The sequence below is a fragment of the Apteryx mantelli genome, chromosome 1 (assembly GCF_036417845.1).
Source record: "Apteryx mantelli isolate bAptMan1 chromosome 1, bAptMan1.hap1, whole genome shotgun sequence".
In the NCBI taxonomy this organism is placed as follows: Eukaryota; Metazoa; Chordata; class Aves; order Apterygiformes; family Apterygidae; genus Apteryx; species Apteryx mantelli.
Window position 1 is genome coordinate 59,913,214 of NC_089978.1, and position 21,167 is coordinate 59,934,380.

At 40.1% G+C, this 21,167-nt stretch overlaps 1 protein-coding gene across 2 annotated transcripts in view; it reads left to right on the forward strand.

Annotated features, from left to right (window-relative positions):
- Nucleotides 1-21,167, forward strand: part of FARP1 (FERM, ARH/RhoGEF and pleckstrin domain protein 1) — a 222,460-nt gene that overhangs the window by 38,645 nt on the left and 162,648 nt on the right. Inside the window, exon 2 of one of the 2 annotated variants that reach the window (XM_067293549.1) lies at nt 5,013-5,208. The exons of the other annotated variant lie outside the window; for it this stretch is intronic. Within the exon in view, the coding sequence (XP_067149650.1) occupies nt 5,038-5,208 (171 nt within the window). The 5' untranslated portion in view covers nt 5,013-5,037. The remainder of the gene's footprint in view (nt 1-5,012; nt 5,209-21,167) is intronic. 2 annotated transcript variants of the gene reach the window in all.

Consider the following 21,167-nt stretch of genomic DNA (forward strand, 5'->3'; position numbering starts at 1 on the left):
TGCTCAAGCTTCTCTCAGAGCCCTCCAGACTCAAACTGTGCATATCACCCTGTCTTTTCTCACAGCTCATTTATTCTGATTCTTTAAACTTATTCCAACTTGTTGAGTTTTATGGGTTTGTTTGGTTGGTTGGGTTTTTTTGCAAATATGAAGGTGCTTCAAACTGAAGATGAATACTTTACAGGTGTGTTATCAAACTCAAATTAACTGTAATCCTCTCAGTGGCTGAGGCTTTCCAAGAGCTTCACAAGCACCTGGGAGTTAAAAGTACATGCTAGTAATTTGCCAGAGTTGTCCCTCTTATATTCTCTTTCCTGTTCCATGTTTAACCTTTGGAAGATATGAATTGAATTTGGTTTTCTTCTAGTCCTCTGGTGCCTTCTTAGTTCTTACTGTTTATAAGTCATTGAGTCAGTCTGAGTTTTCTCATCTGGTGTTATATTGACTACGTTAATCTCTTTCAAGTGTTTCTCTGTTGTATGATCCGGAGACAGTACAGGGCCAGCCTCTGAGAGGCCTTGGCTTCAGCTTTAACTCAGCCACTGGTCTGCTCAGGGACTTTAAGGCCAGTCACATCATCCCACTGTACCTTGATTTTTTTTTTTTTTTTTTTTCCCCCCACCCACCTGTCAACAGAGAAGAGTGGACACTGTGCTTCCTTCTGCACTGTACTCTGAAAATGTGTAAAAGGCCTCGACACTGAATGACGTTCTCCTCAAACAGCACTTCAGGAATCTTTTGCATCAGATGTTCAAACCTCATAACCTGTCATAAACAAGCAGAGTAGTTAACAGATTAGATTAGCATCTATTCCAAAATACGTTCCACTTACCTTTTTAACAGTGGCTTATTGTTCCTTTTTTTCCACCCTCAATATTTTGTAATTTTTTTTGTAACCCTTTTCCCCCTCTTGCCCGCCTACCAAACAAAAGTTCTGCTTATACTCCCAGGTCCCTTAAGACTACTGTTAAGTCCATTTGATTAGGTTTTCTTCCTGCCAAAGAAAAAGACATGGAAACTTTGCCTGAAAATTTCTGATGCTATAAAATGCACCTGTTTAGTCAGAGTTTTGAACACTGAGAACTAAAGTGGCATTACGCTGAACCTGATCTTGGCCTTTGTCCAGCTATTACCTAAGTACATACAAAACTTGCAATTCTGAGCTAATCATGTAGTAACTGCATAAAAAGATTGTTAACATCTGATTAGGACAAAAGCATGTTTACTGATCTATATAATGACATTTGTAGCTTCTCTTAGTTTGTGCCCTCCAGGTGTTTTAGGTAGAATTACATGAGGTGGCTCGAGTCAATCTACCAGCTTGCCAGCAGCTACAAGAAATGCTGGCTCTGCTTTACTTCTGCTGGCCTTAGGTTTGTCAGCTTGCTGAGAGCCCATTTAATCTGCTAACCCAGCAAAGAACAAAACACTGAATTATATTTTTTCAGACTAGCAAGGTGAATTGGCTCAGGGAAGGGTCTGGAGGTGGTCAGCGTCGGTGCAAGGCAAGAAGCAGAGCCATCTGGCTGGAGGAGAAGCTTCTTGCAGCAGTCTCCCTCTCCCGTCTTGGCAGATGCCACAGCAGCTACTGCAAAGGGCGCTGATGTCCAAAGGACCTGTGGCAGAAACGACAGATACAGTTTTGGCCCTGGGTTGCATCGGCTCAGATGAGTCCTTTATTTGCCATTGCCTGGGCTCCCCTATGGGCTGTTTACTTCCACTTACTACTGATCGAGGCAGAACGTATCAGAGCCATGTTGGTTCCTGCTTTTTCTCCATTAATAACCTCCCCAAATCCTCAATGTCTTATTTCCAGTAGAGTGGCTTTAAATTTCTCCATCCTCTTTCCCACCTTGATGAGCCTCCTTCTCATTGGGATGGACACGAGGTATCTTAATCCCCTCAGTTTTGCTTAATACTGCTCTGTTGCGCTCTGTGACCTTACTTTTTGGTGTTTTAAATCAAAGTGGTTTAGAGAAGGGTATGCAGCTTGACTAATGTGATGCTTTATTTAGAGAGCCTAATCGTAATAAATTTTAAGGCCTCTTTTAGGTGAAGGCAAAATAAATATATTGTGCTGATTTTATGGAAGCACCATAGTGAGACTAGTGTTGTACAGGGAAAAAAAAACAAACATTATTTAATGTTGAATACAGCATGCTAATACTTTGAGATAGATTTAAAAAGGAAAGGTCTGCTTTTAATTTGGTAAGTGGCAGATACATGTGATCACAGTAGCCAATATTTCTTAGATTTGTGCTTCCAAAATGAAGTGTGCAAGTGTAACTGATAGGCTCAATACATGTATTACAAGGGTTTCTATATTACTAGCTGTTAATAATAATAGAAAGGTCTCTTAGCTTTCTGTGTGGAGTGGTTTGACTTGTACTTTTCCTCCATATTTTTTTTGGCTCCTAAACTTGGGCCTTTTTTTTCCTTTTTTCACTAAGTTTATTGGCCTGTCCACGCGTGAGTGTGGGTCACTAGATCCTCTAGTCAGACGAACATTTACAGAAAGGTTTGAGCTTTTTAATATTTCGTTATGTTGATTATTTTAATGCTGTCACTTGAACTGTACTGGATCAATCCCTACACCTAGGATTTGATAAATAGAACAGACTTCCTCTTCATCTATTTTAAATGTGTGTACCTAACCAAAAACTACTGTAAAAATAAAGCTATTGCAGAGGTCCTTTCTTGAGTATTGGTGTGTATGTGATATATGGTGACTATAGGAGAGCTCATAAAACTGCTTTTGAACTAACAAGGATATGGACCAGTATCCTTGTGTGCAGTGGCATTTCTAGACTGAGAGCGTGTGCTATCTTTTTTTTTTAATGTTCATATGCATTTCACATGCAGGAAAATCAGACTTATTTCGAAATAGGCCTAGAGTCTTGATATAGCCTTTTCTCTTTTCTTCCTGGAATTCCTGCCTCCAACTGCAACTTTATCATTGGTGTTTTCTTGTCTTGTAAAAAGGCTTTAATTTAATTAATTTTAAAGGATAAAATCAATGTAACTGATTCCTTTTACATTTTGGATTACAAGGCCAATTGATTAATAATTATGAAATAATTATTAATATTTGGCTGGCACTTGGGTAACTTTCATCTGGTATCTTTTCAGCCCTGGTAGGTAGTATAGTACAGTTTCATTGCAAAAATTGCCAGCTTGAGGTTGCCTTCATTAGCTGTGTCGGCTATGTTGCTCTGTAGGGAAGCTTCTAGGTTGCCTGAGTTTTTTCTTACCTGTTCTCCTTCACTTGTGCCTGTTGAGTTGATATGTAGCTGTGTGTGATCCCCAATTTTTCCTTCTCCTCCTCCTCAGCTAACGCTTTTTTTTTTTTTCCTTTTAAAGCAAAGTACTGCTTTCAAAATATTTACTCCAAGCCACTTTCTGTGTTTAATAGTAAATCAGTGGGGACAAATTAGTCAGGAAATGGAAGAGTAATGCGTAATGAATAGCACACTGTGTATACTCCTCTGAAGACAGCATTGTTTGTGTTCCATCCTTCTGGAGGGAGTTGGTATCTCATTACACGGTGCTGTTCTTTAGAGTATACTATAGAGCTGGTAATTAATTTTACTAATACATGGGCTAGGTTGTCCGTTCCATTTTTCCCGTAGACTTCTCAATATCTTTAACCTCAAAGTTAAAGCCTGTTAAAAACTGTGATTGGCCCTACTCTTCTTGTACCTCTGTTCAGCTGGAACGTTACATTTCCGTTCTTTCTGTTTGCTACATGTTTTTTTAATGGTCGTTGATCAGCCTATAAAAGTCATGGGGAATGGAAATGCGATTACCAAGGAAGACGAATAGACAGTAGCAGCAGGCTTTATCAGAAATCCAGCTAGAATGTCAAAAGGTTGAGGAAAAAAGTGAAATAAAATTCTAGTATGATGTGTAACATTTGACAAGTAAAACTAGTGATCCTTGAATTCAATAAGAAAGTTCAAAACTGTACCTTATAATGAAAAATCACACCTGATCACTGAAGCTCTACTCCTTTTTTAGGGTAGGGTATTTCTCTAGCAGAAATGTGCTGTATAACGCAGTGCAAACGTTGAACAGAAACAAAGCTAGCAGGCCAGTTTCTGGGGTTACTTTCCATGGATACAAACAAATCATCCATATTCAGAAAGCTGCACAGGCGAGCTGATACAGGTGTTGCGTTCCCTTGGCACAGTCAGGAGGGGCCCATTCCTTGGGGGTCCTCTCCCGCTTCCTGGGCTATGAGAGAATCTGATTTTCTGATTTGAGAAATCAGATTTATCTGTGCCCAGGAGCCTTGCTTTTCCCAACCAGTGCTGCTGCTCTGGCTTTTTCTGGACTTCCCTGTAGTTGGTTCTCACAGCCCTTGACCCATCAGTGGGGTCAAGGATTTGTTTCCCAGGAAAAACAAAATATTTAGGCAATATAATAGATCTCACAGGGGTCATCTTGTACCCCCTTGGCTTTTGTGCTTCAGAGAACCTTAAACAAGGGGTAGCTGCAGAAAGGGGCAGAGAAGGCTGGAAGGGGCAAGGGAGAAAGTGCTGACATGGCCAGGAGAGGGGATGATGGTCAACAAGTGGCAAGTTGCCCCAGCTGCACTCCTCTTCCTCCCATCTCTGGGAGGCCTGGGTTTTGCTGCTAACAGTCTGATTTGTAACTATGTAAAAATTAGCATAATTCATTGAAATGTGGGTTCCAATATGTTCTTGTTGCATTTTCCAGGGGAAAAGGAAAATTATTCTTTTCCCGTTGTGCAGTACTGTAGGTAGCCAGTCTGTCAAAATCTTCCTTACTCCAACAGATGATTAGCCTCTGTATTTTGAAAAATAGAAAGTTTGCATGGTTTTCCTGTACTTACACGGTCTATTTTTTATTTTTAAAAAATTCATCATGGTATTACTTTGTGTTAATGGTCATACAGTTTATTAACTGTAAGCATATACACTCAAATGCTCATGTGCAACAATTCATATTTATAAGTGATATGGTTTTCTTTGCCCTTATTCCTTTATTAGATATAAGAAACGTGTTTCTCTAAACATGGGTGAAACAGAGCAGAGACCAACAGCAGGATCCCGGTTAGGAGCTCAGGAAAATACTGGGATCAGTACCTTGGAGCATGGACAGAAACCACCTATGACGCCTCCGGGAAAACTCGTCTCCATCAAAATCCAGATGCTGGATGATACCCAAGAAACTTTTGACGTTCCGGTAAGGATGTGGAGGTTGGGGTGGCTGAAGATTTTTTTAGAGGTTTCTAAAAGTGGATGTTTTCAAACCAGTTCTGGTTTTATTCCAAATTTGTGCTTCTTTGCTGGCCATTGAATTCATGTTGTGAAGAAAATGGTTGTTGTATCAATCAGCATTAAATGTGTGATGGCGCAATACAATAATGTTGAACAGCATAGTGAATTGTAAATTGCAGTTATTATTCTGTTGCTATTTGAATAGCTTCAAAAGAAGTCAAAAGGATTTTTCTGTGGTTTTTTTTTTCCCCTCAAATATCATATTAGTGGTTTCTTCCACTTTCTAAACAGTTTATATTTTTTTTCTTGGTGCTGTTTTGCCCTTGATCCAGTGAACCATAGCTCTACAAGGAATTTTTTTTTTTTTTTCCTTTGGCAAGTCCTTAGAATGTTGACTTGAAATCATCAAAGTTTTTGCTAATTTGTATCACTCTTACAGACAGCAGTTGTTCACACACCCGTTGAGTGGAGGGAAAGAATCAAAGCAATCTCATTTAACATTTCTCTATACACTTGGTGGCCATTGAAATTAATGTTGGTTTGTACTTGCCAAGTAAGGGAGTAGAATTACTGCCGCTTTTGTGTGCGTGATCAAAAGAATTAGTCTGGATTAGTTTTGGTTTGAAGACCAACTCTCTTTTATACTATCTAACAGCTAGTAACCGCTAATGATTTTAACATGTTGTACTTAAGTAATTAACATTTAAGGTTCTTGAACAGTGTTGCTGTTATGGAAATGTACTGGAACGTATGTTTTTCAAAGTTCTCAGGGTTCAGTGAATAGGAAACTGGAAACTTGAGTTCAAATTTCATCCTTTGTTACTAGCATTTTATGTAGCTGTGGTAACTTCCATGCCTTCTTTGGCTTAATTTTCCCTTCTGCAAAATGGGGATTTAGCAATGAGGGAAATGGATCTTATATGTATAGCACTTCACAAAAGTGCTTGTGGTCTGTGATTAAAATGTTGTCCATGTATTAAAGATGAAGAAATTCTGATTAGGAAAATGGCTACCTTACCAACAAATGAATTTTTACCTGTTTGCAAGTTTTTTGTGCCTTCTGGTCTGCTCTCTGCTGCAGTTTGCTTACCAACTAGTCCTATGTGTTCAGCTTCAGAATTTCATGTATTGAAAAGTTCTCAGGCAGGTATTTGTAAACTGAATTGCCATAAAGTAATGTATATGTAACTTAAGTCTATGATTCTGCATGGGCTTCAGAATGCCTATTGAACACCTGTAGCAAGCAGAATATAATTAACAGTTCTCAGATATTCATCGATGTCCAAAAAAGTTGTTCTAGTTTAAATCATTAGATGTTAGTTAAACACGTGCTGCTAATCATATGTAGTATAAATATCCCTATTATCCCAGAGATGACACTTTCTTTTCTTGGATGCTACTTCACCATCCTAAAACTCTTTGGAAATGACACAGTTTATAAGAGTTCATAGTCCTATTTAACAAACACGAGGAACTATTTTAACATCAGGATCCTTTTATGAAGCTGTTCAGAAGCAAACATGAGTAACAGATGAATGCAATGCACCATTGTAACTCTGTCTTTGCTTCTGGCAGTTTGAGAAGAGAGTAGTTTTTCAAGCTTCAGCATTAGAAGATATCCATATTAGTCTGTGTTTTTTAACCTTCAGTGACATTTGGAAAAGACCTGGGTTTGAACAACTTTCCGTTCAGATCACTTCAATATGAATGCTTTCTGAGGCTTTAATTTCATAATTACATCTATTCCAGCAGAGTCCAGTTGGTTTTAAAATCAGATTTTTTGATGTATTTTGTATGACCTTTAGATTGTAATGTCTCAGAGCAGATTCCTAAACCCTTTTGTCTTTAAATTATACGTAGTCAAACGGAACTATACACATCACTTTTGGTTTCCTTTAAAAGGCATTAATTTTTCAGTCCCGTTTTACAAAACTGAAAAACGTTTATTACATCTAAATTGGGAGTATGGGTTTTCCAACCTGAATAAACATCCCATTTACAAGATTGCTGTTTTTAACCAGATTGGAGCAGTATACACAGAAAACGAAAGTGACACCATTTCAACACCATATTTGAGGCAGCAAGTATGGGTGTGGGCAGAGGATGTTAAACATATATGCCTAAGCACATCAATGGACTTACTTTTCAGTGGAAAATTAAGAGCATTTTACACGAGAAGGGTCTAGAACTACTCTTTCCAAAACTTCAGCTCCTAACTGCCATGATTATGAAAATAATATTCCAAATATGCTATAAGTATAAACTGAGAAGGTATTGTCTTGCTGACAGTTTCAGGAATTTTGCTGGACATCTTTTTCTCTATTAGCACACGGGCCAGATTTCAAGCTGCTTTATTACTGCATATTCTGTCATATCCTTTTGTAGGAAGGTAAGAAGTCTAAGTCATGTCAATTTATTATTTGCTCTGGAATTCTGTGTAAAAATAGAAAAAGATACTGGTGTTCTTCCTTCCCGAATTTTGGGAAAGAAGTAGAACAATTGGGACTGTCCATCCGTCTAGTCCTCCTTTCTTGCTATTCCTAGAATTTCTTTTGTTAAAGGTTCAGCCCACCCATCAGTTAAAACTGGAAAAGGATCTTACTCCATGTAGTGTTTTCCTTGACTTCTTTTAAATTATCTTCTGTGAGAGAAGATTCAATAGCCTTGCATTTAGGCAACCACCTTCCTCTCATCCTATGTAAATGGCCTGTTTTTATTAGAATGGAATCCTTCAGATTTCTGTGTCTTTTCTGTACACAATAAAACAGCAGAAAAGTATGACCTACTTCCATCCCACCCCCAGTGCTTCTGTTCTTTGGGCTGCTATTTAAAAGTAAAATAACTTTAGTGTCATTTGTTCTTCTAAAAGACAGTTGCTCTTTACTGACCAACTTTTGGTGCTAGTGTTCTGGTGCTACGTAATCATACCACTTCCAGCTCATTAAATTAGCTTCTCACAAGCAAATAAAAAAAGAAAAGAAAAAATCCACATAGCTTCATGTGGGCCTGTAAATGTCATTTTTTTGCCAAAGAAAACATTAGGTATATGGAGTCAGTTTGTATGGGAGACTTGAAAAACAGAAGCCCAGAATGAAGGCCTTTCATCTTTGCAGATGCAATATTGCAAAAGAAAGGGTGCATAAAAAAACTTTCATATTCTGCTTGCTGTTAACAGCCAATATTTCATTGCAGAATGTGCAAAAATTCCAACATTCCAAAAAGCCAATAAAAGCTTGAATACATAATCCTGGATCATTAATACACATCTCATTTGGATTGCCAGCCCAGTTAGCTAGCTGCATGACTTTTTCCAAGCAAATACAGATGTTTGAGGGGAAGATAGGCACTTCTTTCAAAAAAGATTACTAAAATATTACTGAGATGATCTGTTCAAGTTCAACATTTTAATTTTGTATTTAGTGTCCTTAACATAAAAGGGAGAAATAAATTTTGTCAGTCATCTTTTCAAGCATGTTTTTTTAGGTTCTCCTTTGAGAAAATAAATTATTTGGAATAGCGTTTCCCTCTTTGAAATTATTCAGCTTTTTAGTACTGGATTTCTGTACCTTTAGTTTGAGTCTATCCCAAACCCTCAGAAAAGAACAAACATTAGTGGAACTTACAGGTAGTCAGTGCCTGAAAACCAGGCCATGAGTTATAAGTTAATCAGTCGTTCAGGGCTTGGAGCCATTGGCCGTGTTGTTTGCTTTATGGAAAGTTTGCATGCAAGTGTTGGAATACACTTTTGTGTCTTGCTTTTTGCTTCTGAGGCTATATTTGATTGCTGCAAAAATTAGTTAGGTATGCTAACTGGAAGACTGCTAACAGGAATACTTCATTGTGTTTCAACCAGTGTTTGCCTGAATTATGATTACGTGGTAGAATGAGCAAATACAGTCCCTTTTCTCCAGGTGAGAGGACAACAGCTTTAGCTATAATGACTGATGTGAAGGAGGAAGAGAAATTTTTCACATTTGTACACATAATGATAATCATATATAGACAGATCTTAAGCATTTTGAAAGGTTGATGCTTCTGCTGTAAGATTTATGAAACCCAATACTGCCAAATATGTTGTGTATTATACGAGAGGCGTTGGAGTGTACCATTCTACTTGTATTTTGCTCACTTTTAATTCTACCAGTTACTCACTTTCTTCTAGTCTAAGCTAGTTTGAAGACAATATGGTTGATTCCATAAAAACAGTAAAATTTACAAATTTTCTTGGGTTTTAATCCAGTCACCCCTGAAGATCCAAATGAGTTTAATTCAAAAAGAAATACAGTTTTTAAGAAATGGGGAAAATGGCTTGTGGCTGTATCTACTAGAGATCATTCTGGCGCAAAAAACCTTAATGTTTACACTGCTATGCCTTTTATATTTATTCTTCTAATTGCTTCAGTTCCAGAAATATTCTGCTTTAAAACTACTACCAAGCAGAAAGAATCAGTGATGTTCCTTTCTAGGTATTGCCAAAGACGTGATTTAGTCTCATGTTAAGCTGCCGTGATGATTCAGTGACTCAGACTATGTTTAACCATGACTGACATGATGCCTGTCACTGACCATATCCTACTCTATGGATTGCTGATGCTGATTTGATTGGAATGATACTGCTGATGCTATAGAGAAGATCAGAGTTCTGTCTTTCCTTTTAGCATCTAAGGTGAGATGAAATTATATTAAAGGCGGTGAGGATTCTTCTTTTGGTTAGGATCTGGTCTCTTTAATTAAAAACAACCCAAAATTCTCTTTGTTGTTTCTGGAAGAAAATAGTTGCTGCCTTTTTGTGGCTGTTCTTTGGAGAGACCAAACATACTTGCCTGCCAGATTACTCAAGTTTATTAAACATCTGTTTTCTGTTTTATGTAAACTTTCTTTCTCTCTGAGTGCCTTCAAGCTTTGTTGAAATATGCAGGGTTGGAAAATGTCATCCACTTTGAGGGATTAACACCTGGTTTCTTAAGCAACAGAAGTCTCTTAATAGAAAGCAGGGTGAGGGTATAATCCATAGTAAACATCAGTTGTAAACATCTCGTTTCGATTTGCTTTTCTCTCAGAAGAGAAAGGCTTCCTTGTCTTTAGCTTATCTAAGAGTAAAAAACAAATGGTCTTGGTATACAAGTATTTTTACTCCCTGGGAGCACAGATGCAGTGCATCTGAGGGGAATTTGGGTGCCTGATGTCCAGATTTTTCAGAAAAAAGAACCTCATAATCCTGCTTTGGCTATTTCTTAGGGCTAATGTTCTGGGATTGTTTTTTTTCTTGTTTGTTTTTTTGTTTGTTTGTGTAGCTATACTGGTAATTCATATTCCCTGTGTGGGGGAGATACCTGCTATTGAGAATACTTCCCCCTGCAAACTTCAGGCCAATGGAAGTATGCAAGAAAAAGCTTAATATTAAAAAGTCTTAGTACTTAAAAACAAAGGTCACATAGGCAGCATGTGTATGCTGGCTTGAGGGTATGAAAGGAAATCTCATCCTTGACATTTATAACTGTATTGACAGAACTTTAAGTGTAGATCAGACCTTTGGCAAAGTCCCAGAAATAGCTTCTTAGCTCTCCTAGATGAAATCACAGATAAACTTCCTACCAGCAAATGGTGTAATTTCTTCTTTACACAAGTAAGATCAGTGTGTCTGGACTTCTGTACTTACGCCTGAGAGCTTCGTTGTGTACTTGTGTACAGCAGATATGTAGATGCCCTTAGGTTATGAGAATTTAAGCCCTATCAAATCCTCCTTTGACAAGGTGCTGAAGAATAGACAGGATTCTTTGGAAGGATATAAATTGGGGTTTATCAAGGCCCAAGGTGAAACTTCTACACACTGGAGAAATACTGCCATAGCACTTTGCGCTTTGAATGTCTTCCTTTTTAATCTAACTTATGCAGAAGTGTGACACTGAAGGTCTCTTTATTTCCACTTTTCATGAAAGTCAAACTCTTATTGTCAACACATGAAGAATTTTCAGAAAAATCTGTCTGTAGCTTTTTGCACTGTCCTTGCTTTTATAACAGCTGCACATGCTTTGTTATAAATTTCACAGAATCACAGAATGGTTGAGGTTGGAAGGGACCTTTAAAGATCATCTAGTCTAACCCCCCTGTCAAGCAGGGTCCCATAGAGCATGTTGCCCAAGACCCTGTCCAGATGGCTTTTGAATATCTCCAAGGACAGATACTTCACAACCTCTCAGGGCAACCTGTTCCAGTGCTCGGTAACTTCACAGTAAAATTTTTTGTCGTGTTCAGATGGACCTTCCCGAGTTTCAGTTTGTGCCTCTTGCCTCTTGTCCTGTCACTGGGCACCACTGAGGAGAGTCTGGCCCCATCCTCTTTACACCCTCCCTTCAGATACACATTGATAAGATGCCCCCTCAAGTCTTCTCTTCTCCAGGCTAAACAGGCCCGGCTCTCTCAACCTTTCCTCATATGACAGATGCTCCAGTCCCTTCATCGCCTTAGTGTCCTTTTGCTGGACCCTTTCCAGTAGGTCCATGTCTCTCTTGTACTGGGGAGCCCAGCACAGGACACAGCGCTCCAGGTGTAGCCTCAGCTGGGCTGAGCATAGCGGAATGATCACCTCCCTCGACCTGCTGGCGATGCTCTTCCTAATGCAGCCCAGGATACCATTGGCCTTCTTGGCCACAAGGGCACATTGCTGGCTCATGGTCAACTTATTGTCCATGAGGACCCCCAGGTTCTTCACTGCAAAGCTGCTCTCAAGAGGTCAGCCCCCAGCCTGTCCTGGTGCATGGGGTTATTCCTCCCCAGGTGCAGGACCCTGCACTTGCCTTTGTTGAACTTCATGAGGTTCCTCTCCACCCACCTCTCCAGTCTGTCCAGGTCTCTCTGAATGGCAGCACAGCCCTCTGGTGTATCAGCCACTCCTCCCAGTTTTGTATCCTCAGCAAACTTGCTGAGGGTGCACTCTGTCCCTTCATCCAGGTCACTGATGAAGAAGTTGAACAAGGCTGGAGCCAGTACTGACCCCTGGGGGACACCACTAGCCACAGGCCGCCAACTAGACTCTGCACCGCTAATCACAACTCTCTGAGCTCTGCCATTCGAGCCAGTTCTCAATCCACCTCACTGTCCACTCATCTAACCCACACTTCCTGAGCTTCCCTATGAGGATGTTATGGGAGACAGTGTCAAAAGCCTTGCTGAAGTCTAGGTAGACAACATCCACTGCTCTCCCCTCATCTACCCAGCCAGTCATCCCATCGTAGAAGGCTATCAGATTGGTTAGGCATGATTGCCCCTTGGTGAATCCATGCTGACTACTCCTGATCGCCTTCTTTTCCTCCACATGCTTGGAGGTGGCCTCCAGGATGAGCTGCTCCATCACCTTTTGAGGGATGGAGGTGAGGCTGCCCGGCCTGCAGTTCCTTGGGTCCTCCTTCTTGCCCTTTTTGAAGGCTAGAGTGACATTTGCTTTCTTCCAGTCCTCAGGCACCTCTCCTGATCGCCACAATCTTTCAGAGATGATTGAGAGTGGCCTAGCAATGACGTCTGCCAGCTTCCTCTGCATTCATGGGTGCATTCCATCAGGGCCCATGGACTTGTATACATCCAGTTTGCTTAAGTGATCCCTCAGCAGGTGGTCCTCGACCAAAGGAAAGTCTTCCTTTCTCCAGACTTCCTGGTCTCTGTGGCCTGGGATTCCTGAGGGCCGGTCTTACCAGTAAAGGCTGAGGGGAAGAAGGCATTCAGTATCTCAGCCTTTTCTGCATCCTTTGTCAACATGGCCCCTGCCCCATTCAGCAGTGAGTCCACATTTCCCCTGGTCTTCCCTTTGCTACTGATGTACTTAATAGTAGCCCTTCTTGTTGTCCTTGACATCCCTTGCCAGATGGGCTGCCTTCCTAGCCCCATCCCTACATACTTGGACAACATCCCTATATTCCTCCCAGGTTACCTATCCCTGCTTCCACCTTCCACAGGCCTTGTTATTCTATCAAGTACAAAATTTCTAGCCACAATTTTTTTCAGTGTTACAGGGAAAACATTATTTTCTGTAACATTTATGGGTTATGGTAATTGCTTTATCCTAGGTATTTACCCCTCTCATCAATACACATATTATAACCATTGAAGTTTCTCAGTGAATAAGACTTTTTTTTTAAAAGGCATTAGACAGTAAGGCAATGCAGAAACATGAAACAGTGTTTTATGCCTTCTTCGCCAGCTTCAGCTGTTATATAAATTGCACTTGCTTCCAGCTTAGGAAATGAACAGCAGGTCAAATGTCAGTTATTCATCAGTCTGACGCTTTTTCTCCTGCCTGAAATTATTTGGCCATCACTGACAGGCTATTTCCAGTGAATATCAAGCATTTAAATGTTCGCTAATTGTCACACCAACCCTCCTGGATCTTCTGAAATTACAAGAATAAAAACTTTTTTTTTAATAGTTCTGAAACACAAGAGTTACAATTCCCACCAGAAGATTCTCAGTAGATACCCAATAAACTTGGGTTTTTGTTAAGAGATTATTAGAATGTCCTTGTTGAAAGGCAGGAGATTTTAGTTATTTGTGTTAATAAATTACATGTTTATAATTTCAAAATGGAAGGGAAGATAATCCACAAGCAGACTTCCGTAACCTGAGGCAGCTGCCTGTTTAAACTGCTGTTTATTTATTTATTTATTAGGATATTCTGTAGAATGAACTTAAGTGTAAATATATTTGTAAGTGCCAACAGATTCAGTCCCTTTTCAGACTGGACTGATGTATTTGAAGATAACTGAGAAATGGATGTAATTTTCTTGAATGAATTAACCATACGTTATAATCAGGGAAAACTTCTCAGATAATGCCTTTTTACCTCTCTCAGTTCAGCTGTCTAGCCAAGTGATGCACCAGTGCTTGAGCCAGCACATTGCAGAGTACAGTGCTGGTCCAGAAAAGAGCAACCTTGGATGCAGAAGCAATGTGGAAGCATTTCTTGACACTGTTGACCTAGCTTAATGGGCCAGTGAAACTATGGTCTTAATTTTGGTAGCCATGTCTGTTCCTGGTGAGTTGGTGTTTTGCAGTCCTGGTGAGGGTGAGGAGCTGGATTGATGCTCTGTTGAGGAGAGCAGGGGCTTCCTCATCACCCACAAGGTGTTCCCCTTGGTGCTGTGTGTAGAGGTGGCAGTTGTCCAGGGAGTAGTGGGAGATGTGTGTTGCCTTTACTCTTTCTCCTCTTCAAAGTGTGTGCATGGGTGAGCAGGGAATTAGTGGCGAAAGTGGAGATTGATGGAGCAAAGGCCATGTTTCCTGTTGCAGGGAGAATGGGAGGGATGTTGTGACTCTGGTCAGGGGAAAGAGAGGAACTGAACTGCTGATTTTCAGCTTCTTTCCGTCCCCCGAGAGTGAGATTCATCTCTTCTGGCTTTAAAGATTTTAAAACTAGATGTCAGAGCCTTGACTAATCACTCTTAAGTTTCCTTTATAGGAACTGGTGAAAACATGGTACCTTCAGCAGGCTGTTCATCACACCTGTCTTGTACATGTATTTTAGGATGAGATTAATTGCTCTTTGGAGATGCTTGTATAGCCCTGTAAAGGGAGCATAGGGCGATAGCTTAGACTTCATTTATCATCTAGGCACCTAACTTGTGGCGCAGGAATTCCTTTGTTTCCTTTTAGTTCCCAACCATGGGAAGTGATATGTGAGTCTTCCCTGCACCTTGTAGCTGGCCAGCTATGCTGTCTAGCTCAGATGTGCTGGAGTGGGTAAATTGTACCTGTGGTAGTTGTTTAATTGCTTCTTTTCTCTCTCCTAGCTGTAACGGTGGAGTTGTGAGAGAAAATGTGCTTTGGAGGAGCAGTGCCTATTAGTGCTGTACTGCAACGGTGCACATGCTTGCTGTGCTTTGCTTAAGTCCATTCTTTGTCAACACAGGGTAGTCAAGCTTAAGTTACTTTCCTTAAGCACAGTATGAAAAAGTTGCATCTTCTTCTGGCTGTATGATCTGGAAGGGCATAATGAATGAACAAGATAAGCTTTTGGGAGAAAATAAGCTGCCTTCCTCTACCAGAGGTGCGACTGACCATTAAATAAGTGTGTGGTGTCTACAGCTAAAAGAACTACAGTGTAAGCGTGATGGTTTTCCAAGAGCACAAGCTCCTATCAACCTCAGGTGTGCTAAAACACACTCTGTTTTGCTCAAGGTTTAGTGCAAGAGCATAAATATCAGAAAACTTGGGCTCACATGGCAAGCACCATTGGTCTGATGGTATCACACGGAGTGACGAATGACCATTCAGAGCACTGTGAATTTCGGTAACTTAAATTTCAAGTAAAAGTGTGTCTCCCTGTATCTTGTTCTCTCATCTGTTTGATAGATGAAGGAATCTTTATCGTGGAATCTCTTTGAAGTTGCTTCCCTCCATTATTTTGTGCAAAATATAAAGCTATCCATGTAAACAAAGGCTTAAGCAGTATGGGATAAAAGAACAGCAAAATTTTATAAACTCTCCATTCATTTCCCTTTCCGTTCATTCTCAGTGGAATATGGCCATGTGTTAACAGTTTATACCTGGTGATAATACAGCCTGTTGAAATGCCCATCTTTCCAGGTGTCTTTGTCTGCTAAAGCTTTCCTTGCTTTGCCTTTTTGCTTGAGATGTTCACTTTCTCTTTTTACACTGGCATTCATTTCCCTCTATACCTCAAGGGTTATCATCTGTGCTTTTTCTTTCTTCAAACCTTAAGTTTTCCACAAGCCCTCTCTTTTTCCCTGCTGCTGTGGGACACCTGGGTGGCTCAGCTGGTAGAGCCATGGCCTTAGCAGGTGGCATTCCCACCCCCTCTGCTGCCCTGGCACCAATGCTTATCTCGCCCCATGGTAAGCCAGCTCCCAGGGGCAACCGTGACTTAAAAAGCTTTGTTTTTCACCAGTGCAGCTACAACCAGCTAGCACAATATCAAGATACTGCACTACAAGTAAAAGTAAGGCTATATCTGCACTGCTGAAGCAGGGGGCTTGCTGCAGTAGGATAGTCAATTATCATCCATACCCAAACTCTGCGAGTGAGATGCTATCCAAAATTTACCTAAAGTAATTTCTGCTTTTGACCTCTAATCTGACCAATTTAAATTAAAAAAATCACAACTAGGATGAAGTCATTAAGGCAGCATCCATCTGTCTAATATTGGTGCAATCTAAAAGGGCTCCATCAGTTCCCAGGAAGACTTAGCAGTGGATGCTTACCTGTACCTTACTGCAGTGCCTTGACATGGCTGTGATTACTGCATGCATGCACAATTAACTGTTGCCTTTTATGTGATGTATGCATTGGCATGTAAAACAACTGAAAATGCCTGCCAGACTCTTCGTACAGATTTGAATAAGGCTAGTGTGTTAAAATCATTCTTGGATAAATATGTCAAATTTTGAATAAAATGTGATGCATCAGGCACACATCAAGCACCAGATAACTCAGTAAATACAAACAGCAACAGCAGAAGTGGATTACAATACCTCCCATTCTTATCCCCTCCCCCAAGAGGAGATTTTGACTGATAGAAATTGCACAAACATAATGCTGCCAGAATATAAATAGCAAATGGTGAGTTATGACTTAGTGCCAATTTGCTTTTTGATGGCCTGTTGGCAGATGCAAATATTCATGCAGAGCACAGCAGCAGGCAGTTTTTCTCCTTGTTTCTTTCAGTGTTACCTTCTCATCTAGTTTTCTGATTGATCCTGGAGTCCTTTCTTCTTTTCTCTTCAGTTTGCCTGGCTTTTGTAATTCTGGTCCTGTTCTCCTGCCCTAACATCTTCATATGGTTTGCACTGAATTCACTTTGTGATAATTTCAGTTTAGAAGATGGTCGATGGTATTTGTGTGTAGACATTGCTTAGTATGCAGAGGCTAGTTCTTCATGCGTTAAGGGGGACATCTTTTGTTCTTAAAGACTCTTCACATTTCAGTGCTTCATTGCCTGGTGCAGATGCTCAGTTTAATTCCCTTCTGTTAACTAACTTCCATCTTCTCAGTTCTTTCTTTTCTTAGAAAACATCATTTTTTGGATCTTCTAAATGGACAAATTGCGTAGTTCTTCATAATACTTTGTTACAGAGATCTCTTTTTAGTCTCTTAAAAGCAAGTTTTGACAAAAACAGCCTATATTGAATCTAAAATAACTGTAAGTTATGAGAACACCTTCCCTTTCTGCTTATTGACATGGATGAGCCAGATCCTCAGACAGTATAAATTCTTAGGTGCACTGGAGTTACTGGAAATAAGCTAGGTTACATATGAGACAATATGATCCAGGAGTCTCCTCAGGGAGTGTTGCCTATTGTAATTAATCTCAGAAATCACAATTTTGAACAGCATTGAAACAGGAGGGATTTGATTTCTGTTTGGCAAAAGTACAAGTTAATTATTTTAACTGTATGAAAGAGAGTGCTGTGTCAAAACTTAGATAAAAAGAATTCTTACCGGAATTATAAAAGAAACTTTCCAAATATTTTCTGTTCTAGTGTTGGATTCACAGTCCAACCAAAAATAAGCATAGCAAAGTGTTTTATGCCCTTAAATGTTCCGGAGTAATTCAGAAACACCTCTGCACCCAACAACAAATGCTGGAGACTGGCAAAGAAAATGTGTTTCAAAAAGTACTTGAATACTCACTCGCATGGACCCACAGAGTGATAGAGGTTGGAAGGGACCCCGGAGGTAATCTGGTTCAACCATTTGCTCAAGGCAAGGCCAGCTACGAGCAGGTTGCTCAAGGTCCATAAGAAAGTGCTTCAGAAATATTAACTGTAAAGAATCAGGACAAGACTGTTTTATGGGTTTTGTGGTTTGGGTTTTTTTTTGTTTTTTTTCCTCTTGAGAGGTTTGGTTGAAGTTCAGAATTATCAGTTGAAGATCCATCACTTTCAAGTATGTGACTGGCAACTCTGAGGTAAAAGGCTTCAGGTTTCTGTTTGGCAAACAAGTGTTTACAGCCCCATCTGTGTGCTGATAAAAGAAATTAGGTAGTAGTCATTTTATAAATATGAGACATGTCATAAGCTTGTTTGTGCTCTACACCTAGAGTTTGTCAAACTTTCAGGTTTTCTTTTTAATTTTTTACTTTGTGTCAAAGACTGACTTTGTGTATGTGTGGTTTGAAAGACTGTGGAAACTTCTAAAAATAAAATTTAAGTGGGGGGAAAAAAGTGACACCTAGTCAGAATTGCTGATGATGTCACAACATGTTTTACTTAATGATTTTGACAGTCTTGAGAAGAGCCAGGTAGAAACATCAAGCTGCAGGAGAGCAGGCTTTGTGAAGAGTGGAGGAGACGTAACAACTGCAACTTCTTTTAAAAAACAAACAACCAAAAAACACTGAAACTCCCATGAAAAACTTGTGGATGCATACCAGATGTGGAACACGGTTTTTCGTCTTTTTGTATGAGATGAAACTGGATTGCTCCTATTAGAGAAAAGCAGTACGTAGGCATTGCCGTTTCTTTTTATATCTGTTCCATGAAATAAATATTTTTGAACAGGTACATGCCTTTCAGTGGAAAGGTCACTTCTCTGCAGAGCATTTTGGTTCCATACTGCTTACTCTTCATTCCAGTGAAGAGCGCATGTCCACAAATAACAGAGTTGGGGAAGTGACAAAAGGTTATTGATAAAACAGTGGCTGAGGGGATGGTTTTTGGAGGGATCAGTGAATACTGTTATTGCTAGTTGCACCGAAATGACTTGTTTTCCATTTAGGTATAGCTGTGTTTCAAACATGAGTGCAGTGTTATCATGAAAATGAGAGGGGCATATTTCAAAGTCGGAGATCTCTTGGGATGTGGACTCGAAAGGTTTGATCAGTTCCCATAAAATATTTTGTAATTAAGCAAATAGATAATTTATTTGAACTCATAAAAATGTTTTAAAAAGAAATAGAGTTAGGATGGAGAAAAGTTGGAAGACAGGAAAATGATGGTACATCTGTTAATGTGCCTGATAAACAAAGGGCTTCCTGCAGTCCTTCCTGCAGTCCTAATGGATTGTATGTGTTTTTGTTTTTTTCCTGTTTGAGCTTTTCCTATTTAAAATGCTATGGGGGAAGAAAAAACAGAACTCTTAAGTCCTCAGCCGCCTTGGTAATATTCTACTGAGAGTTAAACTGAAAACTAACTCTTTCAGCATGCTAGGAAAGTTCATTACTTAACTAGCCACTATCTGTGAATTAACTACTTGAAAAATGAAAATTTTGAAAGTAATAGAAAACAAGAAAATAAAAAATTTTTAAAATTGTAATTTTGGTGTTCATATGATATTTTGAATGTCATTGTAAATGGACACTGACACTAAAGTTGCACGAATGTATTAAATAACTAAAATAATTAACACAAACTCATAAATAATTTTGATAGATAATTTTGTTGATAGATTACATAGTAACATTAAAATTTCTATTCCAAATGAGAGAGAGCTTGTAACAGGAGATGCTAATTTTGGGACTACCTGGCTAATCTGACTGGGAATTATGGTTATTCCAGAAGATAAATAACTTCTCCTCCTCTCCTACAAACACCCTAGGACCGCTCCCGGGTAATTAATTTGTCCTTTCTAGCAGTCAGATCCTCACATTGAGAGTTCCCAGCTGAACAGACGTTGTTGTCATCTACTACTGTTTTCATTTGGGGGCATTAGAAGGCCCCCAAAGGCTGCCCAGGGGCGGAGCAGCTTCCTTTGGAAAGGTCCGACGCATGAGGGCCGCACCATACCGATGAACTGACTTCTCTTAGAAGTGGTCCATGGGTTCCTGGGCATTTGTTGCCGTGGGTTGGAAACCACTGCGTTAGAGCCTAAAGTGCTTAGGTATGTATATGGTCCCAGTGCTCAGCACAAAAAGCATTTTATTCTTCTTGATCTTCGTCACAACAGCACACTGTGTTTGGGCCCTGAAGACTCAAACAGCAGCTGCCCTAATGAACACTAGCAACCGGTGAAGCTGCCTCTGTAAAGGAAAGCCTTTGCCTTGGGTTTCAGGCCTCAGTCCTGGAGTAGGCTTCTGTATGCCTGTACTGGTAGCTAAGAGGAGTGGGGAGTGAGCTTGGGTGCTAGAGCTGTGATTTTCCATGCTTCCTACTTGTTAGCTGGGTCTCTAGCTGTGTTTTAGGCTGTTCCAGTGAGGCCTCTTGAGATAAATCTGGTTTAGTGAGGACTAGCCCTGAGCTGCAAGTCAGTATATGCCTTTCTGGCCTTTGGGGAAGGGGCTGCTCCCTCATCCTCTTTCATTTACAGCTGTAAGCATAGCCCTGGGGTCTGGCTGAAGATGTGGCAACTCTTTTAGCCTGACAGATGGCAAACGTGAGCTTTATTTTCTTATGTTTTTTATGTACCCTGTCCCTCCCTTATAAAGTTATCTCATAAAAACATAAATGCCCTGCTGAGTCAGACTGCTGGTCCATCTGGACCAGTATTTGTCTCCCACACTAGCAATGTGAGCTGGCCCCTCTGCCCTTCCCTCAGTATCCCCCAGCATCCAAAAGTGCTGTGTTAGAGATGTCAGAGGGTACTTCCCTGCTGTTTAGTATTCATGTGCGGCTCTGCTGTCCATGATTCTCTCTAAGCCCTTTTGAACATGCTGATGCTTTCTGTCTCCACAGTCTTCTGTGGCAGTAAGTTCTAGCAGTTTGTTACTAGATGTGTATAGCAGCACCTTCTTTCACCTGCTCTAAAACTGATCTACTACTTTCATGAGTTGTTCCCTTTATCACTATTTTGTAAGGTTTGAGCTGCTCTGTTGAAAGTACATCACAAAAAAAAAAGTCAAGTTATTGTTATTGGGGATGATGATGTTTCAGTGAATAATAGTCTCAGTCGTTGACTGACTAGCAAAGTGGTATGTGAAGAAGATGGGTCTGTTTATGGAAGGACAAGCCTGTTTTAGTGACAGATCACATGCAGGCCGAA